This window comes from Apiospora phragmitis (genome assembly GCF_038363925.1).
Source record: "Apiospora phragmitis strain CBS 135458 chromosome Unknown utg000001l:1.0-2902119.0:1.0-2906034.0, whole genome shotgun sequence".
NCBI lineage: Eukaryota > Fungi > Ascomycota > Sordariomycetes > Amphisphaeriales > Apiosporaceae > Apiospora > Apiospora phragmitis.
In genome coordinates, this window is record NW_027117399.1 from 351,433 (window position 1) to 368,611 (window position 17,179).

Genomic DNA, 17,179 nt, shown 5'->3' on the forward strand with positions numbered 1-17,179 from the left:
ATTATAGATTTATATCCCGCGAGTCACCGCTTGAATATTATGGCTTACAGAATTTCGTTTCATGAGCATCTGTCCTGTGTCATCGCATACTACGCATATACTAACAATCAGAACGAGGATAGATGAATGATTTGGCGTCTGAAGCTGTTGGGGCTATCGATCTATTTTTTATCCTGAAAGTGCTTCCAGTTGCTGGTGCCACATGTATCCAAAATCAGATTTCGTCAGGATCTATTTCTCGAACAATTGCAACGTCCTCATCCTCGTCATCTTTCTCGACCCTAGGCAATGACTCGTCGACTTGTGCCGCAGCCCCAATCGCCGCGACACCGCTGGCCGCGATGCCAGCCGCCACGGCATTCGCCGCGTCGCCGTCACCGCCGTAACGAGGCTGCTGCTGGCGGCCGAGCAAAGGTTGCTCGGACGATGACTCCTCCTCGGTGACAGCCGCGGTAGTAGCAGCAGCGGCGTCATCCTGTCCGCCAGCGCCCTCGTCCTTGCGGCCGATGATGACGTTGCCGGCGACCAGCAGGGCGGCGCCGAGCCACCAGAGCGGGGGCAGGGACTCGGCGAAGATGGCGAAGCCCAGGACCGCCGTGATGACGAAGTTGGCCGAAGTGTTCATGATGGAGACCTGCGTCGTCGAGCTGCCGCACGCCAGGGCTTTGGTGAAGAGGGTCCACATCTGGAGTGGGTGGGCATTGTTAATAAGGGTATTCCTTTGAGTGGACGTTTAGGGGAAGTGAATGGCCACCAGCCCGATGACCGATGGATATGGGTAAGGAAAGAGGGGACTTACGACGCCATTGAAGACTAGATTCAAACCAAAGAAGATCTGTTGGGTGCGGTTCTTGTTAGTACTGCGCGATGCATCAAGGGTAGCAATTTCGATTAGGACGTGAATATACTTACAGCGCGGACAACGTATTCAATGGGCTGTTCCATGTTACTCAGACCAAGCACCCCCGAGACGACTTCAGCTATTTGAGTGGTGAGGTTATTGGTTGTTCTGTGAAACACATGTAAGCTTCTTCAGTCGCACAGTAATGTGGTTTCTCGGAAAATAAAAAAAGCTCCCGTCTACATGTAACGAAACACATTGTCCGACAACAAGAACACACAACAGTTCATCATGTCCGCACGAACGCAAATACAACCACATGGATCAAGTACTTCGACGTAATAAGGGAGCACAACCTGAAGTCGATGACACATGGCCGATGAACTACTGACACATGCGGTTGCGATGCGACGTAGCTAGCTGGCACCGAACTCACGGGGTGGGATGAAAACTTGTATATGGCGACAAGAGAAGAACAAAAGCGAGCACATAAACGTACAGTTTAGCGAAAACACCGTTAAAAGCAGCGCAGGCGCCGCTGGCGACAGCGAGCACAATCCATTGATTCCGAGTAGCCCATGATGAAGATGATGGGGCAGCGGTGGTAGTGGTTGGTAGGGTCTCTCACACCCTCGGCGGAGGAGCGTGCAGCAGCAGCGGCAGCACCGCCCTCATCGTTCCTCATCTTCTGATTGGACGATGCAGCAGCAGTACTCGGACCCTGACGTCGCCTGGCGGTAGTCGTGGCAGTAGAAACGGAAGTTGATGAAGGAAGGACAGAGTTCGGCTCGTCCCGGTTCATTCGAGCAGGCTCTTGCCGGGCCGGCTTCTTACGCGCCATGGCGTTGGCAGGAAGGAGTGTGGTTGGGATAGGCTTTTTGGGGTGACTAATCCGTAACCTGCTTTGGAGGAAGGGGTTGCGGCAGATGGGATGTCTTCTTTTCGCTGTGTTTCAACCTACGCGCAAGGTTAGGTTGTTTTTGATTTCGTCAGAGTTGAATGCTAGCCCGTTTTTACAGGTCCGTTTCGAATACCCCCCACCTACCTAGGTCCAACCCGTGGGCGCAACTTGCAAAGCGCCTGATAATGAGGCCCCCCTGTTATTGCATTGGATTCCTCAGCAACCATGATATCGGCATCATGGAAGAATGAATCAATTCACGTTAATCGTCTCATGTCTACAGAATGATTGTGCTAGATGCATTATCAGGACGATAGAATGGGAGCTACAGATGTCCTCTTTTGTGCGAGCTGCGGCCTGCTTCAATATGAGGAGTTCTAATCAAGTGTAATACTATCTTGAATGAATCGGAGAATATCTTGACTATCGTATTACTGCGCGTATTAGTAATCTCCGTGGTTGTCACACTTGTATAGTAAACTCCCGTCATCAGTTCCCTGAGGAGAAGTAGATGTATAGGCAGTTGTTAACAACTGGAATAACTTGGGTCAACAATCGATGTATAAAACATACGTCTTTGAATATCACAAGTCACTTTATAGCCTATATGCGTGAGAACAGATAACGGCCTTGCCTTCTCTTGCCTTAGTACGCCCTCGAGATAGGTTCCCACACAGGGGAAGAAGCATATGGGCTTCGGAGCGACGGCGGCCCCTTTAGCATCGGTTGCGGAATGACCATATGTGGTCTTCCAAAAAGCCTGGGACGGTGTAGGTGGTACTACGCTGTAGCTAGCTTTCTCTAGTGCAGTCTCGATTGTCTGGTTTCCATGTGTGAGTAAAGCATGCCTCGGGACGAAGAAAAAGCCAAAATAAAGGGAAAGCTTACTGGGAAAAGGTGGTGCATCCATCGTCACCCGCTACAGAGCTGGTCTGGTCACCTGTGCCGTCTAACTTCCCCGGTTAGAACATTGCCAGCGGCCAACTTTGAGAAGTCGAACATTTCTGTGAAAAACATGTAGGGGGGCAAACAGCAGGCGTCATCGTTGTCGTGGTTCTCAGAGTGGGGATTTCTGGCCAGCAAGATTCCATCATGCAAGGTGAAGTCTCGGGCTGAAGTCGCAGCACCTAGCGGGGTAGTGGCGAGGACGGTGAACTGCATGATGGGCAGATATCGTTTGTTCCTATTTTGAAGAGTAAGTGGTCATAGAGTGATGGATGAAGCGTGAGTTCGTTGGTGGGAAGATGTTGATAATTGAAGAGAAGAAAAACGACACATGGGAGATGGAAGGTATACCGGTCTTTATAGACCGATTAGATGCACACAAGAGATGGCAAACATGCCCAATTATAAGTATATCATGGTCCCTACCCCATATGCAGGATATACAACGCTACTCGGAGCCAGAGTCGAGGCCGGAGTCTTCAGGATCATTGCCACCAAAAGAGGGACCTCATGCTTCTTCTTACTTCTTGGCAATAAAGGGGGTTCATCACCAATAAACCACAATCTACATATGCAGAGGAAAGGGGGAGCCCGTGCCTCAGGCCTCGTCAGACACCGCTCGATTGCGTATGCGCGTCAGGCAGACTGTCCGTATCCGGGTTGCGTTTCGCAGCCGATCTTGTCGAACGAGACCGGAGTCCATGAAGACAAGCCCATGAAGACACTGCGTCAGCCATAGGCACTTGCGAAGTGTAATACATTGACGCTGGCAGCCTCATGGGAAATAACGTGACCAGAGGATACGTTTATGGCCCTTGTGTGAGCCGGATGATGGTTACCGAACCCTCGTTTACCCAGTTCATACCTCCCCATAGATGACATACTCTATTTCCCAGATAACCGCCACCCATCCTATGACGTCTAGTTCGTTCTCATGGCAGATAGCCTGAGGGCATGTACTACCGACGTGAACCTTCCCACCAGTACCAAGTCATTGGTACTTCGTCGAGCATGTCCGTCTTCCATTGGGTTTACGACCCTCCGGCCGACTTGGAACAGAACGAGGATATGGGATCGGGCCAAGTCCAATTCCATCCATCACAATGCCGCTCTTCTGAGTCTTCCAGAGCCCTCCCTGTGTCATCAACGCTAGTCGCAACCCTCGTCTCGCAGTGCTTTGCTTGGGAAACGCCAAACCGTGAATCCCGTCGCAGGCAGTGTGTCGATGCGCTGGGAACGAGCACCTCTCTGTATCTCTTCGGCCAGCCAGGGCAGCCGCGGGTGACGTTTGTCCATGACTTTCTTCGAGCGTGCGGCGGTAACGACTGACCTAGTCGACAAGCTCCAGCAGCCTGAGCGAACGATACAGTCCGCAAGACCACACTCGAGTGATCAATCCCCCATTTGCAGTCGGGCCATGTATGCCCACCTTCAGGGGTAGAAGGCAGGCTCCTTTCGGTTTTCAGCTTTAGAGGCTGGGCCAACGACTGGCCTCATCAACTCCCTAGTCTATGCTCAAAAGCAGAACCTCAACATCTGTTTCATGTATCGCTGCGAGCGCCTCTATTATGTAGAGAATCACGTGTCACGCACTCGATCAGCTTATATTTGATATATCTGATTGACATGTATTAAAATGGGAAGTGTCGCAAGTACTGATTATGCCAGTAGCTTGTATCCCATGAAATCGCTTCTTGTAAACCATCTAGCAGTGCGCATCTTTGACATGCTGTCGTCCAAAGCACAATCGTGAAACCTTGGTATCAGTTTTATCATTGTTCCCAGTCCCAAAAACAAATATCGTATACACTCATCCCCAAAAACGCCTTTCCATGCTGTAGATACCCATGATCTCCCTCTTCACCGATAGAGGTTTGTCCAGGTACTGTACTAAGTGCCCGTGGGCTTAGCAGTGCAGGAAACAATCTTGACTTTGTCGGCCGATACTACTTGACCGCCACTGTCCATCTTGAATGTTACGTTCTTGAGCTGGAAAGTCCAGACTTCGTCGCAGAATCGGTAGGTGTCGAGGCTTCCCTGCAGTGTTGGGGGACATGCATTAGTCTTCAGGTATCCATCTGCAAGGCACAAGTATGCGAAGAGCAACTGCAAAGAGAGAGAGATAGAGAGAGAGAAAGAGTGACGCTTCTCCGGCAGGTGACAGTACCTTGAAACTGAGGCGTGCCCGGACTTGGTTCTGCAGCACCTCGGCGATGGCACGGTCGAAGTTTGCCAGAATCTTCATCGCAAGTTGAGGGTCGATTCGAGTCTCCATAATAAGGTCATCGAGAGCGTCCGTCAGCGCTGCACCGACACTACAGAATGGCGCCATCCGTGTTAGCCTCTCAAAGATCCAGCAACAAAGAACCACTCAGATCACATGCAATATACCTGCTTTGACGATAGAGCTCGTAGAAGCTCTGCTTGTCGGTAGCCATTGTCGGTGATCTGATGATATTCAATGGCAACGGCGGCGGGCGGATTAAAATGATGATGGAAGAGATGAAGTTGCGCCGTTTAAATAGTTCCGGAAACAGGAAGCATCCAGGGACGATGAGGCTTGGTGGAGCCGATGGAGTCAGCAGGAATGTGGCGGTGCTGGAATGCTGGAGATAGGCAATCAGCAATAGGGAGGTGGTGCTCAAGTAGCTTGAGAGTGTACATACACTGTACAGTAACCGTAGGTGGGGCCGAGTCTAAAGTACGGGGGAGTGGTTGCCTAAGGAAAATGCACTTAACACGTGCTCGCGTGGAATCTCGCGTTTCCAACGCGCTTTCGAGATCGCGCTAACCTGAAGCTATGGCATCATGACTTTGACAAAGGACTCGAATTGACGAGGTACCTTTGGGTCCCTGGAATTCGCGCCCGGAATTCACTACGTCTCTGCTCTCGGCAATGTACAGGGGTCTTTTTGCGTAGAACGTAGTGGGCAGAATTCCATCGTCAAAACTCGAATTCTGTAATATCATCCTCGCGACTCGACAAGTGCACCTTTCATCGCCACCATACATTGAAGGTCACGACCAGCCCAAAATGGCGGCCACATCTACCTTCAGCGACGAGCATATGCTCACCGAAGAAAAGAAGGCTCGAGCTGAGAACACCCGAGCAGAGGCGAAAAGACTGGCGCAAGCTCGCAACAAGCGCAAGAAGTCCCAAGTATCACCACAGGAGCGAGCTGCCCGGGCCAAGGAGCTTGATGAGCTCCTGCGCAAAAGCAAGATCTTCAGTGATATCCTGACCAAAAAGACTAAGGCTCTTGGCCGTGTCGGGCGCGACTTCGATAATCAAGCCCTTGCTGAAGCTGGCCTGGAGCTCAAGCCGCAACCCAAGATCATGACTGGCGGTACAATGCGCGACTACCAACTTGAAGGCCTGACTTGGATGTATGAGATATGCTTACAGGGACTCAGTGGCATCCTGGCTGACGAGATGGGACTTGGTTAGTATTGGCATTTTTAACTCCCTGTGCGCTTGACTGATGGAACAAATCACAGGCAAAACCATCCAGACGATCTCTCTTGTAGCTCTGCTTCGAGCGCAGGAGACATACTACGGACCCCATCTCATAATTGCACCATTGAGTACGTTATCGAATTGGCAGAATGAATTCGAAAAGTGGACGCCTTCCATTCCGTTCGTTATGTACCATGGCAAACCCGAAGATCGCCAAGCTATCTTCAAAAATAAGATTTGGAAGCATTATGCAAAAGGTAGACCTACCGACAAGTTTCCGGTGGTTTGTACCAGTTATGAGATGATTTTGAAAGACCGATCAGCGTTGTCCAAAATTGATTGGGCTTTTATCGTGGTGGTAAGCATGCCCCGGTACTACTGTAGACGACCCTTGTTTGCTGACGAATATCACTTCAGGATGAAGGACACCGAATGAAGAATGCGGACTCCAAGCTGTTCAGGGAGTTGCAGCAGTTCAAGTCTGCGACCCGACTCCTTATCACTGGTACTCCTCTCCAGAACAACCTCAAAGAGCTATGGTCTCTACTCCACTTCCTCATGCCTCAGACCTTCTTGGACTGGGAGGCATTCGAAGACTGGTTCGACTTCAGTGATCTTCAGAATGAGGAGGGTACAGAGCAATTCATCGAGGACAAGAACAATCAAGATCTAGTAAAGAAGATTCACAATGTCTTACAGCCGCTTTTGCTGCGGAGGATCAAAGCCGACGTTGCAAGCTACCTGCCGAAGAAACGAGAATATGTGCTGTATGCTCCAATGACGAAGGAGCAGACAGACCTGTACAATGTTATAAGCGATCGAGGTACCGATACAAGGGCTTATCTGGAGAACAAAGTCGTTGAGAGCCTGGCGGCGAGCGTGACTGGCACCCCGTCTGCCTCTACTCGGTCGAGTCGCCAGTCGTCTCGGGCTGGTAGCACTCGCCCGTCAGATTCCTCAGGCTCGCCTAGTAATGCTTTCTCTATGATGATGGGCAAGAGGAATGGGACACGCTCTCAAGCCAAACCAGAAGAATCGGGCGCGACTACTCCATCGAGAACACCAGCAAAACGGAAGGCAGCCCCAACGAAGGAAACGCCTCAGGCGAAGAGTACAAAGTCCAGCAGACAATCAACGCCTGCTTCGAATGGTACTGGCCGAGGCCGAGGGCGTCCTCGCAAGACTGCTCGATCTTACAAGGTACCAGATGATTCGGACGACGACGATCTTGACGACGAAGCGTTTGAAGCGAAGCTAGCTGCTGAGATGGAAGCCGCCGAGTTGACCGATGAAGAGTTCCCGCTAGACGAGGAGGAAACCGTGAGAGCCGCCACGCTGGAACTTGCCAGTAAGTTCATTCATTGTGATGGTTGTCCTCGTCCAAAAACTGACCTTCGTAGAAATGCAAATTGCCGACAAGAAGCTTGGCAATGCCCTAATGCAGCTACGGCTCGTGTGTAATAGCCCGCATAACTTCTATAATCCATGGACTTTTGATGAGAACACGCCTGTCGACCAAAGCATTGTGACCTCTTCAGGCAAGATGCTGCTGCTAGATCGCATGCTCCCCGAGTTGTTCAGACGCGGCCACAAGGTGTTGATCTTTTCTCAATTCAAGACCCAGCTGGACATATTGCATGACTACTGCAATGATTTACGGAAGTGGAAAGTGTGCCGAATTGATGGTGGTGTAAAACAGGAGGACCGCCGAGAGCAGATTCAGAACTTCAACGAAGATCCTGACTTCAAAGTATTCCTGCTTTCCACGAGAGCCGGTGGGCAAGGTATCAATCTTGCGAGTGCAGATACCGTTATTCTGTTTGACAGGCAAGTAATCAGGTCTCTCATGCCAACAGTCTACTAACGCTTGTTGCACACAGTGATTGGAACCCTCAGCAGGACTTGCAAGCCCAAGACAGGTGTCACCGTATCGGTCAGACCCGGCCCGTAGTTGTCTACCGACTGGCTACGAAAGGAACCGTCGAAGAGGAGCTGCTTATGAGTGCCGATGCGAAGCGCAGACTTGAAAAGCTTGTGATCCTCAAGGGCGGCTTCAAGTCTATGGGCCAGAAACTCGACCAGAACGAGCTCTTGGACAAGGAGACGCTGCGCGCTCTGTTGCTCAAGGAAGGCGAGGTGTACCAACATGCTGGCAACGACCGCATCTTCAGCGACGAGGACTTGGATGTATTGTGTGATCGGTACGTGTGCTTTCGTATCTGACTTGTTACTGTGTGCAAGACTAACAAGATCCCCAGGAGCGACTCTGCTTACGACCGTGCGGCGAGTGGCGCTGGCAACTCCGATGGCTTCCAGGTTGTCGATACCGCTGCGGATGGTATTAAGCAGATTAAGACTAAGGAGCTGTAGTCTGGTTACTACTAATGCGCCAACGATAGAGGATACGCTGTGTACATAGAGGTTCAGTGGCTGGGGGTATATGCTAGCAGGTGTTGATAAGGATTTGTACGTAGCATGTCTGCGTTTGTATTCTAGAACTGGTTGGATTGCGCCTGCAATAGGCTTCTGTATGTAGTGTAGTGTAATGTATCTACCCACCTGGGGGTATTGGCTCTGAATAATCAAACCAGCTCTGGCTGCATCAGTAGCCCTTTCCGGAAGAGAAAGAGTGGCGGGATCCTTTCACTCAGTACGCAAGGCTGCTCATGGAATCATTGTTGTAGGTACATCAGGCGCAGTTTTCTTTGGAAGGAGACTATGCCAAACAGGCGCTTCACAATGTCATTGATCTGTAGCGTAGAGCCGATAAAACGGTTCATTAATGGACTACCATCGTCCATTTCCGTCTTGTACTCTTGCTACAGACTTTGTTTCGACCCTACATCTTCGTGTTTCCGCCAGATATAATCATTTTGCCTTCACCCGTTTTCTTGACTTCATTTCGTTGCGACTATATGGAGTATTCGCCGTCAAGCAGTATATATGGAGAGAGGCGTGCTAAGGGAAAGAGAGAAGGAAGCAGAGAGGCGTGCCGAAAAACGTCTGACTAGGCGGGAGAAAGAATGGCAACGGGAGAAGGGCATCTTCGAGCAATACCGCCAAATCCTTAAAGAACGTCCCTGGGACAGCGACGCCTTGTACTGGGACCAGTATGCTCGGGCGATCTACGGTGACCTTTACACGGCCGAGTATCAGGAAGAAGAGGAGGACCTTCCAGAACCCCTGGTTGAAGTCTTCAATCAAGACGCAGAAGAAGTAGTAGTGGTTGCAGTTGGGAAGAAGGAAGAGCGGGGGGATGGCTCCGATCCTTACGAGTCCTACAACCTCGACGACATCGATCTTCCATCTTTACCACGTTCCCGCGACGACCGCATCCGGCTGGGGGACAACCCTACCTCCAATCCCGCCTGGACATCCAGCCACCATCGCCATGGTATTCCTCCTCTCTCGGCACGGGCAGCCGGGCAGTCGACTACATGGTGCTCGTTGGGGCGCTGGTTCTCCTGCTACACTACCGGCGCGGCGTCCGCGTCGTCCTGTCAATGAGCGCCCGGATTCTGTACGTGGTGCCGTGGCTCGCCGCGGTCCTGACGCAGGAGGCGGCGTGGCTGTTCGGCCGCTACCTCGTAGCCGCACTGGCTTGGTTCGGCCGCGCGTTGTATCGATCTCTTCGTGACTGGTTGGTGCTGCCGACGGCGCGCTGGGTCGGCCGGACGTTTGAGCCCGTGGTCGCCGGGGTCTTCGACGTCACTATCGCCGCGTGGGCCGTATACGGAGCGGGATGGGTGCTGCGGCGGATGTTCTGGTACCTCGCAAGCGCGGGCGCGTTCGTGGGGGGATGGTGGGCTCTCCTGGTGTGTATCGTGTCATTCCCCAGGGCGCCCTCGAAGCGCGAGAGGGTCGTGCCTAGGGTGTATTGGGTCAGGGTCGCGGTATTCACCATATCGGCCGTGTACGTGGCGATGTGGCTGCCGAGCTTGTACTTTTCTCCTTCTCCCTCCCACTCTACTGATCCTAAACGCCTGTCATTCATGGAGAAGATCGGGCGGGACCCGGAGCTCGACCCCCAGCACGTCGTCGTGCGGACCGTCCGGGACGCCCTCGGGAACCACATCGACGATAGGCGCTTCGCCTTCGACGTGGACCGGTGCGAGAAGCGGTATATGGACTGGTTCGTTGATTCGGGTTACGTGCTGAGGCCTTGCAAGTACCCGAATTGCATGATTCCGACCGAAGAAGAGTGGTGAGTAGCCATTTACTTTATTTTAGATGTCCATACGTGTTTTTCTGTTTAACAACGTTTCTAGGCTCCTAGCATCCGGTCCGAACAACGAGACTGGTGTAAAATGACTGTAATGTGCTGGATGCCATGATCTATTATTGCTTTAGTTTGATTCGTCCTGTGTGCGCGCTTGTGTTGTAGAGTGTGCGCCCGGCGCCTAATGATCTGGGTTGTGGTTTGGACGCCCCTCGTCAGCCGCTGTTTCCCGGGCTGCAAGGAGGCAAGACGGCTATCATGACGAGGGCCTACCTGTTTGCGTCGGCACTGGCATGGCTTGCGAGACGTGCCGTCTTGGCCTGGAGCTCAGCAGTCGCCATCCACAAGCTCATCGGTCTTGGTTCATATCGCATTCGCGTTCATTTCTCATAAGAGTCGTATAATGCACCCCCAACCACCCCCATCCAGCCGGATTGCGTCCCCATTCGCCCCGCCACCCCCCTTCTTATGCGGCTCAGAACTCCATCTCCTCATCGCTATCCTCAAAATTGCCTCCTCTTCCTCCTGCACCACCACCATATCTACCACCCCCACCAATCGCCTCCTCCTCGCGCCGCGTCGCCTCCGCACTGGCGCCGAGCTTGCGCACGCCGTCGACGACGCCCAGCACGAACGCGCGGCTCTCCGCGAGCTCCATGGCCCCCACGCCCCGCAGCACGACGACGCCGCCGCCGCCCTCGAGCGACTGCGTGCTGCCGCGCATCTTGGCGGCGCGGACCTCCTGCAGATCGCGGAGCAGGGAGCGGACCTCGGCGGCGGCGGGCACGTCGTCGGCCGCGTGGGCCAGCAGGGTCTCGGCGAGCTCGAGCCAGTGGTACGGCAGGTAGCCCGCGGGGGGCCTCGGCAGTGCACGAGGGCAAGAAGGGCGGGGCGAGGCGCGGGTCGTCCCCGGGCTTGGGCTGCTCCCTACTGCTCCGGATATTGTCTTGGAAGGGGCGGGCGCGCCCTCGGCCGTCGGCGCGGGTCGGCGGCGGCGGCGGCGGCGAGAAGGCCTGCGGGTCGACGTTGGTCTCGTGGTGGATGATGTCGGCGAGCGAGGCCGGGTGCAGCCAAGCCGGCGGGACGATGTTGGCGCGGCGTTGTTTTTTGAGGAGCAGGGCTAGCCAGAGCGGCATCTGCGCGCGGTGCGGTGGACGTAGCGCGGGTGTATCGCCCTGCAAAGTTTTGTGACGCCCATTCTCAGTTTCGCGATTCCCATTACATGTGATCGTCGGGCAAGATGGATGGATGGTGGGGTTAAAAAAGTTCGGATTAGGATGATCATACACTCAGCAGTGGGATTGACTCGAGCCTTTGTCGCGGCACGATCGTTACCATTTCCATTTCACAGAGAAAGGCAACCTCGGTGGGCACGAGACCCTGTGGTAGAGGAAGAGCCATAGCGGTTCGATTGGCGGGTTGGGGATGCCGGGGAGTTTGGCTACGATGATGAAGCTCTTCTGGGAGACGCGACAGGACGCGAAGTGGGATGAGATGGATGTAAATTAGTGGCCGTGCGCTCTCAGCTCAGTGGCTTTTAGGAGGGGTTCACATGGCTCTAAGTACTTACTGTAGCTCTGTAGCTCGCCATTTTACTCACCATGCAATCTTCGTGATCAACGACCTATTTTTTTTACCTAGTTATCTATAACGTGATTTTGACGCAAAATTCGAGTTGAAAGTGTCTTGATATCTTTATTGATTAGGCTGTCTAGTTGGTAGGAACCATGATCATTCTCTACAGATAACAATCCACGTTTGCTGGTGGCAAGCGTTTCTTGGCCATGTCAACCTCTATATGTGTAGATTGACATTGATTCTGAAGTTCCTGGTATCATTGCCCCATTCTCACACTGCTCCTACCAAAAGCCCCCAGGCTATCAATCAACCCCAATCGATTAGGCAAAGATGCGAATCGGCGTCGACAGTGTGGCCGGGTTGTTGAATCTCAAGCCCATGTTGAGGCCGGAGATCTGCTTGATCTCGTCCTCGGTGAGGTCGAAGGAGCAGCAGTCCAGGTTCTGCTTCAGACGGTCCACATTGTTCGACTTGGGAATGACAATGACATTTCTCTGGGTGCACCAGCGCAGGAGGACCTGACCGGGAGTCTTGCCGTGCTTCTCGGCAATGCTCTTGACCACATCGGTCTCGAAGAGCGGCTTGACGCTCTTGGCTCCAGCATGGTCCATCTCGAGGAAGCTGAGAGGACCGAAGGTGGAGTAGCCGGTGACCTGGATGTTGTTGTCCTGCGCCAGCTTGACCAGGTCAGGCTGGGTGAGGTAGGGGTGGTGCTCAATCTGCAGGACAGACGGCGGGACCTTGGCGTAGGACAGCAGGTCGTAGATGAGCTGGGCGCTGAAGTTGGAGATACCAATCGACTTGACCGTCCCGTTGTGGACCAGCTCCTCCAAGGCACCCCACGTCTCGCTCACCGGAACCGGATCCAGCGGGGTAACCTTGGTCTGCTCCTTGTCGGTCCAGAAGCAGGGCCACCGCATCTCCTCGAAAAGGAATGAACTTCAGCGAGATGGGGAAGTGGATCAAGAACAGGTCGAGGTAACCCAGTCCCCAGGCCTCGTTTTCTAGCTTGGCCATCTGCAGGGCATTCTCTCTCTGTCATTGGCGAACGGGGGCGGGGTTAGCATGGGTTTTGGAACATTAAGAGGCATACGTAGATGGGAAGGTAGAGGAATCCCACCTTCTTGTAGTTGCACCACAGCTTCGATGTGATGAAGAGGTCTTCTCGCTTCACGAGACCTTCCTTGATAGCTTTCTGGACACCCTGACCGGCTTCAGCACTGTTGGTGTAGTCCCAAGCACCATCGAAGTGACGGTATCCGGCCTTGATGGCATCGTAGACTGTATCGGCGCAAGACTCGCGAGGGACTTTCCAGAGACCAAAGCCCACGAGAGGCATTTTCTAGATGCGCCATATGTGAGCACTCAGCATTATACATAGCACCAGTGACAAGGTGTACTTACATGGCCGGAAGCCAGCTTGATTGAGGGAACTGCCATCTTGTTTGCCGAAGTTGCGAGTTTGCGAATGGAGTTGAACATGTAAGTAATGAGTTGGGTGGAAGAACTTTAGAAGAGGATAGAGAGCGAGAGAGAAGAAAGAGCTGAAAAGCCTCGGAATTAATAAATCAGTACAGATTGCTCCGACGACGGCAAGTTGCGTTACTTGGGAGAAATCGTTTATTTATTGTACTGGCGCGCCAATGAGGGTGGTTTCATGACATGATTCCATGACGTTGAGGCGACTCATTCCCACTACTGGTGGGGTGATGCGGGGATGGTGCCGCCAAGGGGGGGTAGTTTTGCTTGAGATATTTATACCTACCATCACTTGCCATTTAACCATGATACACTAGCGGCCGGTTAAATAGGATATCCAGGCTACTGGCATTGAAGAATGGCTCGGCTCGAGATACGATAAGATCTCTTGGCCAGGCACGCAGCACTGCGGGTGCGGGGTTGTTGGTTGACATGGAATGCTCAAAAAGGTTGGATAACATCTACGTGCGCTGGGTTAGACTGAATTGATACCTGTCGGCATCTTGGCCAATCAGCCGGTCTTCTTTACACCCTGAACTCATCCCCAAAACCACTACAGTACAATGACCTACTGAGCTTTCTCTCGGACCTCCCCGCCTCCAATCTCAGATACAGTGATAGATAGCGATTATGATGTTGACTGCATTGGGAAGCTCTCACCTCCCAAGACAGGCAAAGTGTACCTACTCGCTATCTTCTATTGGCCATACCCTAATCACCTCATCGAACGCTGGACGAACATGCTGGCTGTAGTTATCTCGAATCACTCAAGGTGTAAAGATAAAGATATAAGGGCGCCGTCGAGTTTGGTCAATTTCGCTATAGATTTCATCCGTAATTATACTGTATTCAGCTCCGGTATTACTGTATTCTGTCTCAAATCAAGAAAGTGAAATTGCATGAAAGACTAGGACGTCGAGCATGGACGAGAAATGCCTTCAATCTCCTCCGGCGACGGCCAACATTGGCGATAAGGCCAATCGCGCGGGGCTCGCGCGCCGGGCATCGTCCAAAAACCTAAACAAAACTTACGAATTATACCAGCGGCAAAACGTATCACAAGAAGTGGATGCTCTGGAAGCGCGACGGGTTTTGCGAAAGATCGACTGGCACATCCTGCCCTTGCTGATGGGCACCTACATGCTCCAGTTCCTCGACAAGTCCAGTATCAACTTCGCCGTCGTGTTCGGTTTGAAGAAGGGGACCAACCTCCAGAACCAGGACTACGCGTGGCTGTCTTCCATCTTCTACTTTGGTCCGTTTCACCCAGCTGCCGATAATGGCTTCGCGTCCAGTTAGTCGATTGACTGACTTCCCCACCACTTGAAGACTACCTCGTCGCCCAATACCCAGCAGGCTATCTTCTCCAGCGCCTCCCTACGGGGAAATTCATTGGCTCGACGATACTTGGTAGAGTACTTCCATATTTACTCCCCTGTCGCCTCTGAAGTGCCCTCCTATAATGCGAGTTCTGATGTGGTTATCGACGCAGTCTGGGGTGTCCTCCTGATCACGACTCCAGCATGTACCAACTTTGCCGGCATCGCCGCCAACCGCCTCCTTCTCGGCATCTTCGAGGCCGTCGTCAACCCGGGCTTCGTCCTCGTCATGTCCATGTGGTACCGGGGCACCGAGCAGCCGCTGCGCCTCGTCACGTACTACAGCATGAACGGCGTAGCGGGCATCTTCGGCGGCCTGCTGGGGTACGCCATCGGCCACATCCACACCTCGGGCGCCCTGCCCGGGCCGTGGATGTATATCTTCCTCATCTTCGGCGCCGTCAGCCTGGCCTGGGGCGTCGTGTTCCTGGTCTGCATGCCGAACCTGCCGTCGCGCGCCCGCTTCCTCGCCGGGCCCGACCGGGCCGTCGCCGTCGAGCGGGTCGCGGCGAACCGCCAGGGGGGTCAAGAACCACCACTTCAAGACGTACCAGGCGTGACAGTGCCTCCGGGACCCCAAGACCTGGATCCTCTTCGTCATGTCGATTGCGGCCCAGATCCCGAACGCGTCGCAATCTAGCGTGGGTCATGCTCTTCAACTGAGTGGGTGAAGGAAGCCATCATACTGATCATATGGCAGTTCCAATCAATTATATTGGAGACCTTCGGATTTGACGCATTGGAGACTCAGTATATGCAGATACCTGGTAGTGTCATCCAAGTCGTCTCACTCTTGTTAGGGGGCTGGATCTCGTCTCGCTGGCCGAACATGCGCTGCGCCATGATGTTCACAGGCAATCTAGCATGTGTAATTTGCAGTAGGCTTCTTGTCGCCCTATCATTGACAAAGGCCCAGGCTGACAAGACTTTTTCGTCAAGGTGCCGTCCTTGTCGTGCTTGACCCAGGACCAGATGGCACGCAAAACAAATGGGGCAGGCTCGTGGCTCTCTGGCTTTGCTCACTGCAGTCAGTCGGCTTCAGCCTCAGTCTCACCATGGTCAGTAGCAATATTGCGGGCTACACCAAGAAGCAACTGACTGGCGCCTTCGTCTTCGTTGGCTACTGCGTGGGGAACATCATCGGGCCGCAGACCTTCATCGAGAAGGAAGCCCCTTTATATAACGTACGTCACCCCATAATTGACCCCCCCCTATAATTGACCCCTTTAAAAAATTAATGGTATAAATCGACCACTAATTTTAAATAGCAACTATTCCTTTAATTTTAGATTATAATGTAATCGCTTTTAATAATAAATATAATAAATCTTTTAAAATTCGATTCTTTAATTTTAACTTAATCTAGTCCCTCTTTTATACGTTGTATGCTTTTAATCGATATAAATTTCGAATTCGAACTAATCTATACCCTTCGCTTTTTTCGTGGCCTTATGAGCTCTAACTTCTCTTTTAAGGATTATAATTATAATTCTATATTAATTAATAAATAGTTCTTTTTTTAATATCTTTTTTAAATCTTCTTAAATAGCTAGCGTTATATAATAAGGTCGCTTTAAATTAATATACCTTTTTAATATTAATTATAATATATTATTAGTTAAAAGAGTTTAAATAAGTATAAGGGCTTTATATTAATTAATTAAGGCTTATATTATTTCTTTCGGTCGCTTTTAATTATTATTTTTAAGTAAAAAAGAGCTAGTTATTATAACCCGACCTAACTATACAACTAAAGACCCCACCCGCCGGAACGGAACTACCATACCCGATTAAGTTATAACGTTATAATTACCGACCGTATTATTAGCTATATTAATATAAACTTTTTTATATTATAAAAGCATGTAAATATAATTACGAAAATACCCTAAATAGCGAAAGAATAGACCCGACCCGGGAAAGCAGTTAGAAAAGAGCCTCGGGACGAAGAGCGACTAAACTACCGTTTTAATAAGTAAGCTAGGAGTAATGAGATTATAACGCCCCTAAATAAGTTATTAAAATAGATCACCGTAATTTAAAAAATAGATTACCGTGAGCTAATAATAAGATTATTATAAGCTAGCGGATATTTTAATGGATTAATAAAAAAGAGATTAAATATATAATAATAAACGTTTTTTATATATTTTATATAAATACTCTTTATTTTAATAATTAATTTAAATATTAATCTTAATTTATTAATAAAATAAATAATTTTAATAAAATTATTATAAATACTTTTAAACTTATATATTTTAATTATTTTCGTTTTTATAAGCTATTATTTATTATATTAATAAAAACGATTTTTATTATACGTTTAAATACTTTCTTATATTATTAATATAAACTTTAGTACGTTTTATTAAGTTTT

General features: G+C 51.0%; 9 protein-coding genes across 9 annotated transcripts; 4 read left to right on the forward strand and 5 right to left on the reverse strand.

Moving 5' to 3' along the window:
- Positions 1-214: 214 nt before the first annotated feature.
- PG994_000106 (uncharacterized protein) lies at positions 215-1,682 on the reverse strand (the record flags this gene model as incomplete). Its single annotated transcript, XM_066851515.1, has 5 exons — positions 215-685; positions 800-835; positions 913-1,027; positions 1,278-1,464; positions 1,508-1,682. 5 exons carry the CDS (start codon positions 1,680-1,682, stop codon positions 215-217), a joined length of 984 nt encoding a protein of 327 aa, XP_066722147.1.
- A 996-nt stretch (positions 1,683-2,678) lies between these two features.
- Positions 2,679-2,903, reverse strand: PG994_000107 (uncharacterized protein; the record flags this gene model as incomplete). The annotated part of the gene is made up of 1 exon (XM_066851516.1): positions 2,679-2,903. One exon carries the CDS (start codon positions 2,901-2,903, stop codon positions 2,679-2,681), a length of 225 nt encoding a protein of 74 aa, XP_066722148.1.
- A 1,674-nt stretch (positions 2,904-4,577) lies between these two features.
- PG994_000108 (transcription initiation factor IIA subunit 2) lies at positions 4,578-5,125 on the reverse strand (the record flags this gene model as incomplete). The annotated part of the gene is made up of 3 exons (XM_066851517.1): positions 4,578-4,724; positions 4,855-5,002; positions 5,079-5,125. 3 exons carry the CDS (start codon positions 5,123-5,125, stop codon positions 4,578-4,580), a joined length of 342 nt encoding a protein of 113 aa, XP_066722149.1.
- Positions 5,126-5,721: 596 nt separating this feature from the next.
- Positions 5,722-6,135, forward strand: PG994_000109 (uncharacterized protein; the record flags this gene model as incomplete). The annotated part of the gene is made up of 1 exon (XM_066851518.1): positions 5,722-6,135. The coding sequence occupies one exon, from the start codon at positions 5,722-5,724 to the stop codon at positions 6,133-6,135; it is 414 nt and encodes a 137-aa protein (XP_066722150.1).
- Positions 6,136-7,134: 999 nt separating this feature from the next.
- Positions 7,135-8,514, forward strand: PG994_000110 (uncharacterized protein; the record flags this gene model as incomplete). Its single annotated transcript, XM_066851519.1, has 4 exons — positions 7,135-7,492; positions 7,545-7,983; positions 8,064-8,345; positions 8,403-8,514. 4 exons carry the CDS (start codon positions 7,135-7,137, stop codon positions 8,512-8,514), a joined length of 1,191 nt encoding a protein of 396 aa, XP_066722151.1.
- Positions 8,515-9,581: 1,067 nt separating this feature from the next.
- PG994_000111 (uncharacterized protein) lies at positions 9,582-10,352 on the forward strand (the record flags this gene model as incomplete). Its single annotated transcript, XM_066851520.1, has 1 exon — positions 9,582-10,352. The coding sequence occupies one exon, from the start codon at positions 9,582-9,584 to the stop codon at positions 10,350-10,352; it is 771 nt and encodes a 256-aa protein (XP_066722152.1).
- Positions 10,353-10,838: 486 nt separating this feature from the next.
- Positions 10,839-11,764, reverse strand: PG994_000112 (DNA replication complex GINS protein PSF2; the record flags this gene model as incomplete). Its single annotated transcript, XM_066851521.1, is given in 3 exon segments — positions 10,839-11,223; positions 11,237-11,538; positions 11,651-11,764. 3 exon segments carry the CDS (start codon positions 11,762-11,764, stop codon positions 10,839-10,841), a joined length of 801 nt encoding a protein of 266 aa, XP_066722153.1.
- Positions 11,765-12,261: 497 nt separating this feature from the next.
- On the reverse strand, positions 12,262-13,423 carry PG994_000113 (uncharacterized protein; the record flags this gene model as incomplete). Its single annotated transcript, XM_066851522.1, has 4 exons — positions 12,262-12,880; positions 12,912-12,976; positions 13,062-13,283; positions 13,346-13,423. The coding sequence occupies 4 exons, from the start codon at positions 13,421-13,423 to the stop codon at positions 12,262-12,264; spliced, it is 984 nt and encodes a 327-aa protein (XP_066722154.1).
- Positions 13,424-14,341: 918 nt separating this feature from the next.
- On the forward strand, positions 14,342-15,439 carry PG994_000114 (uncharacterized protein; the record flags this gene model as incomplete). Its single annotated transcript, XM_066851523.1, has 2 exons — positions 14,342-14,714; positions 14,835-15,439. 2 exons carry the CDS (start codon positions 14,342-14,344, stop codon positions 15,437-15,439), a joined length of 978 nt encoding a protein of 325 aa, XP_066722155.1.
- Positions 15,440-17,179: the final 1,740 nt, after the last annotated feature.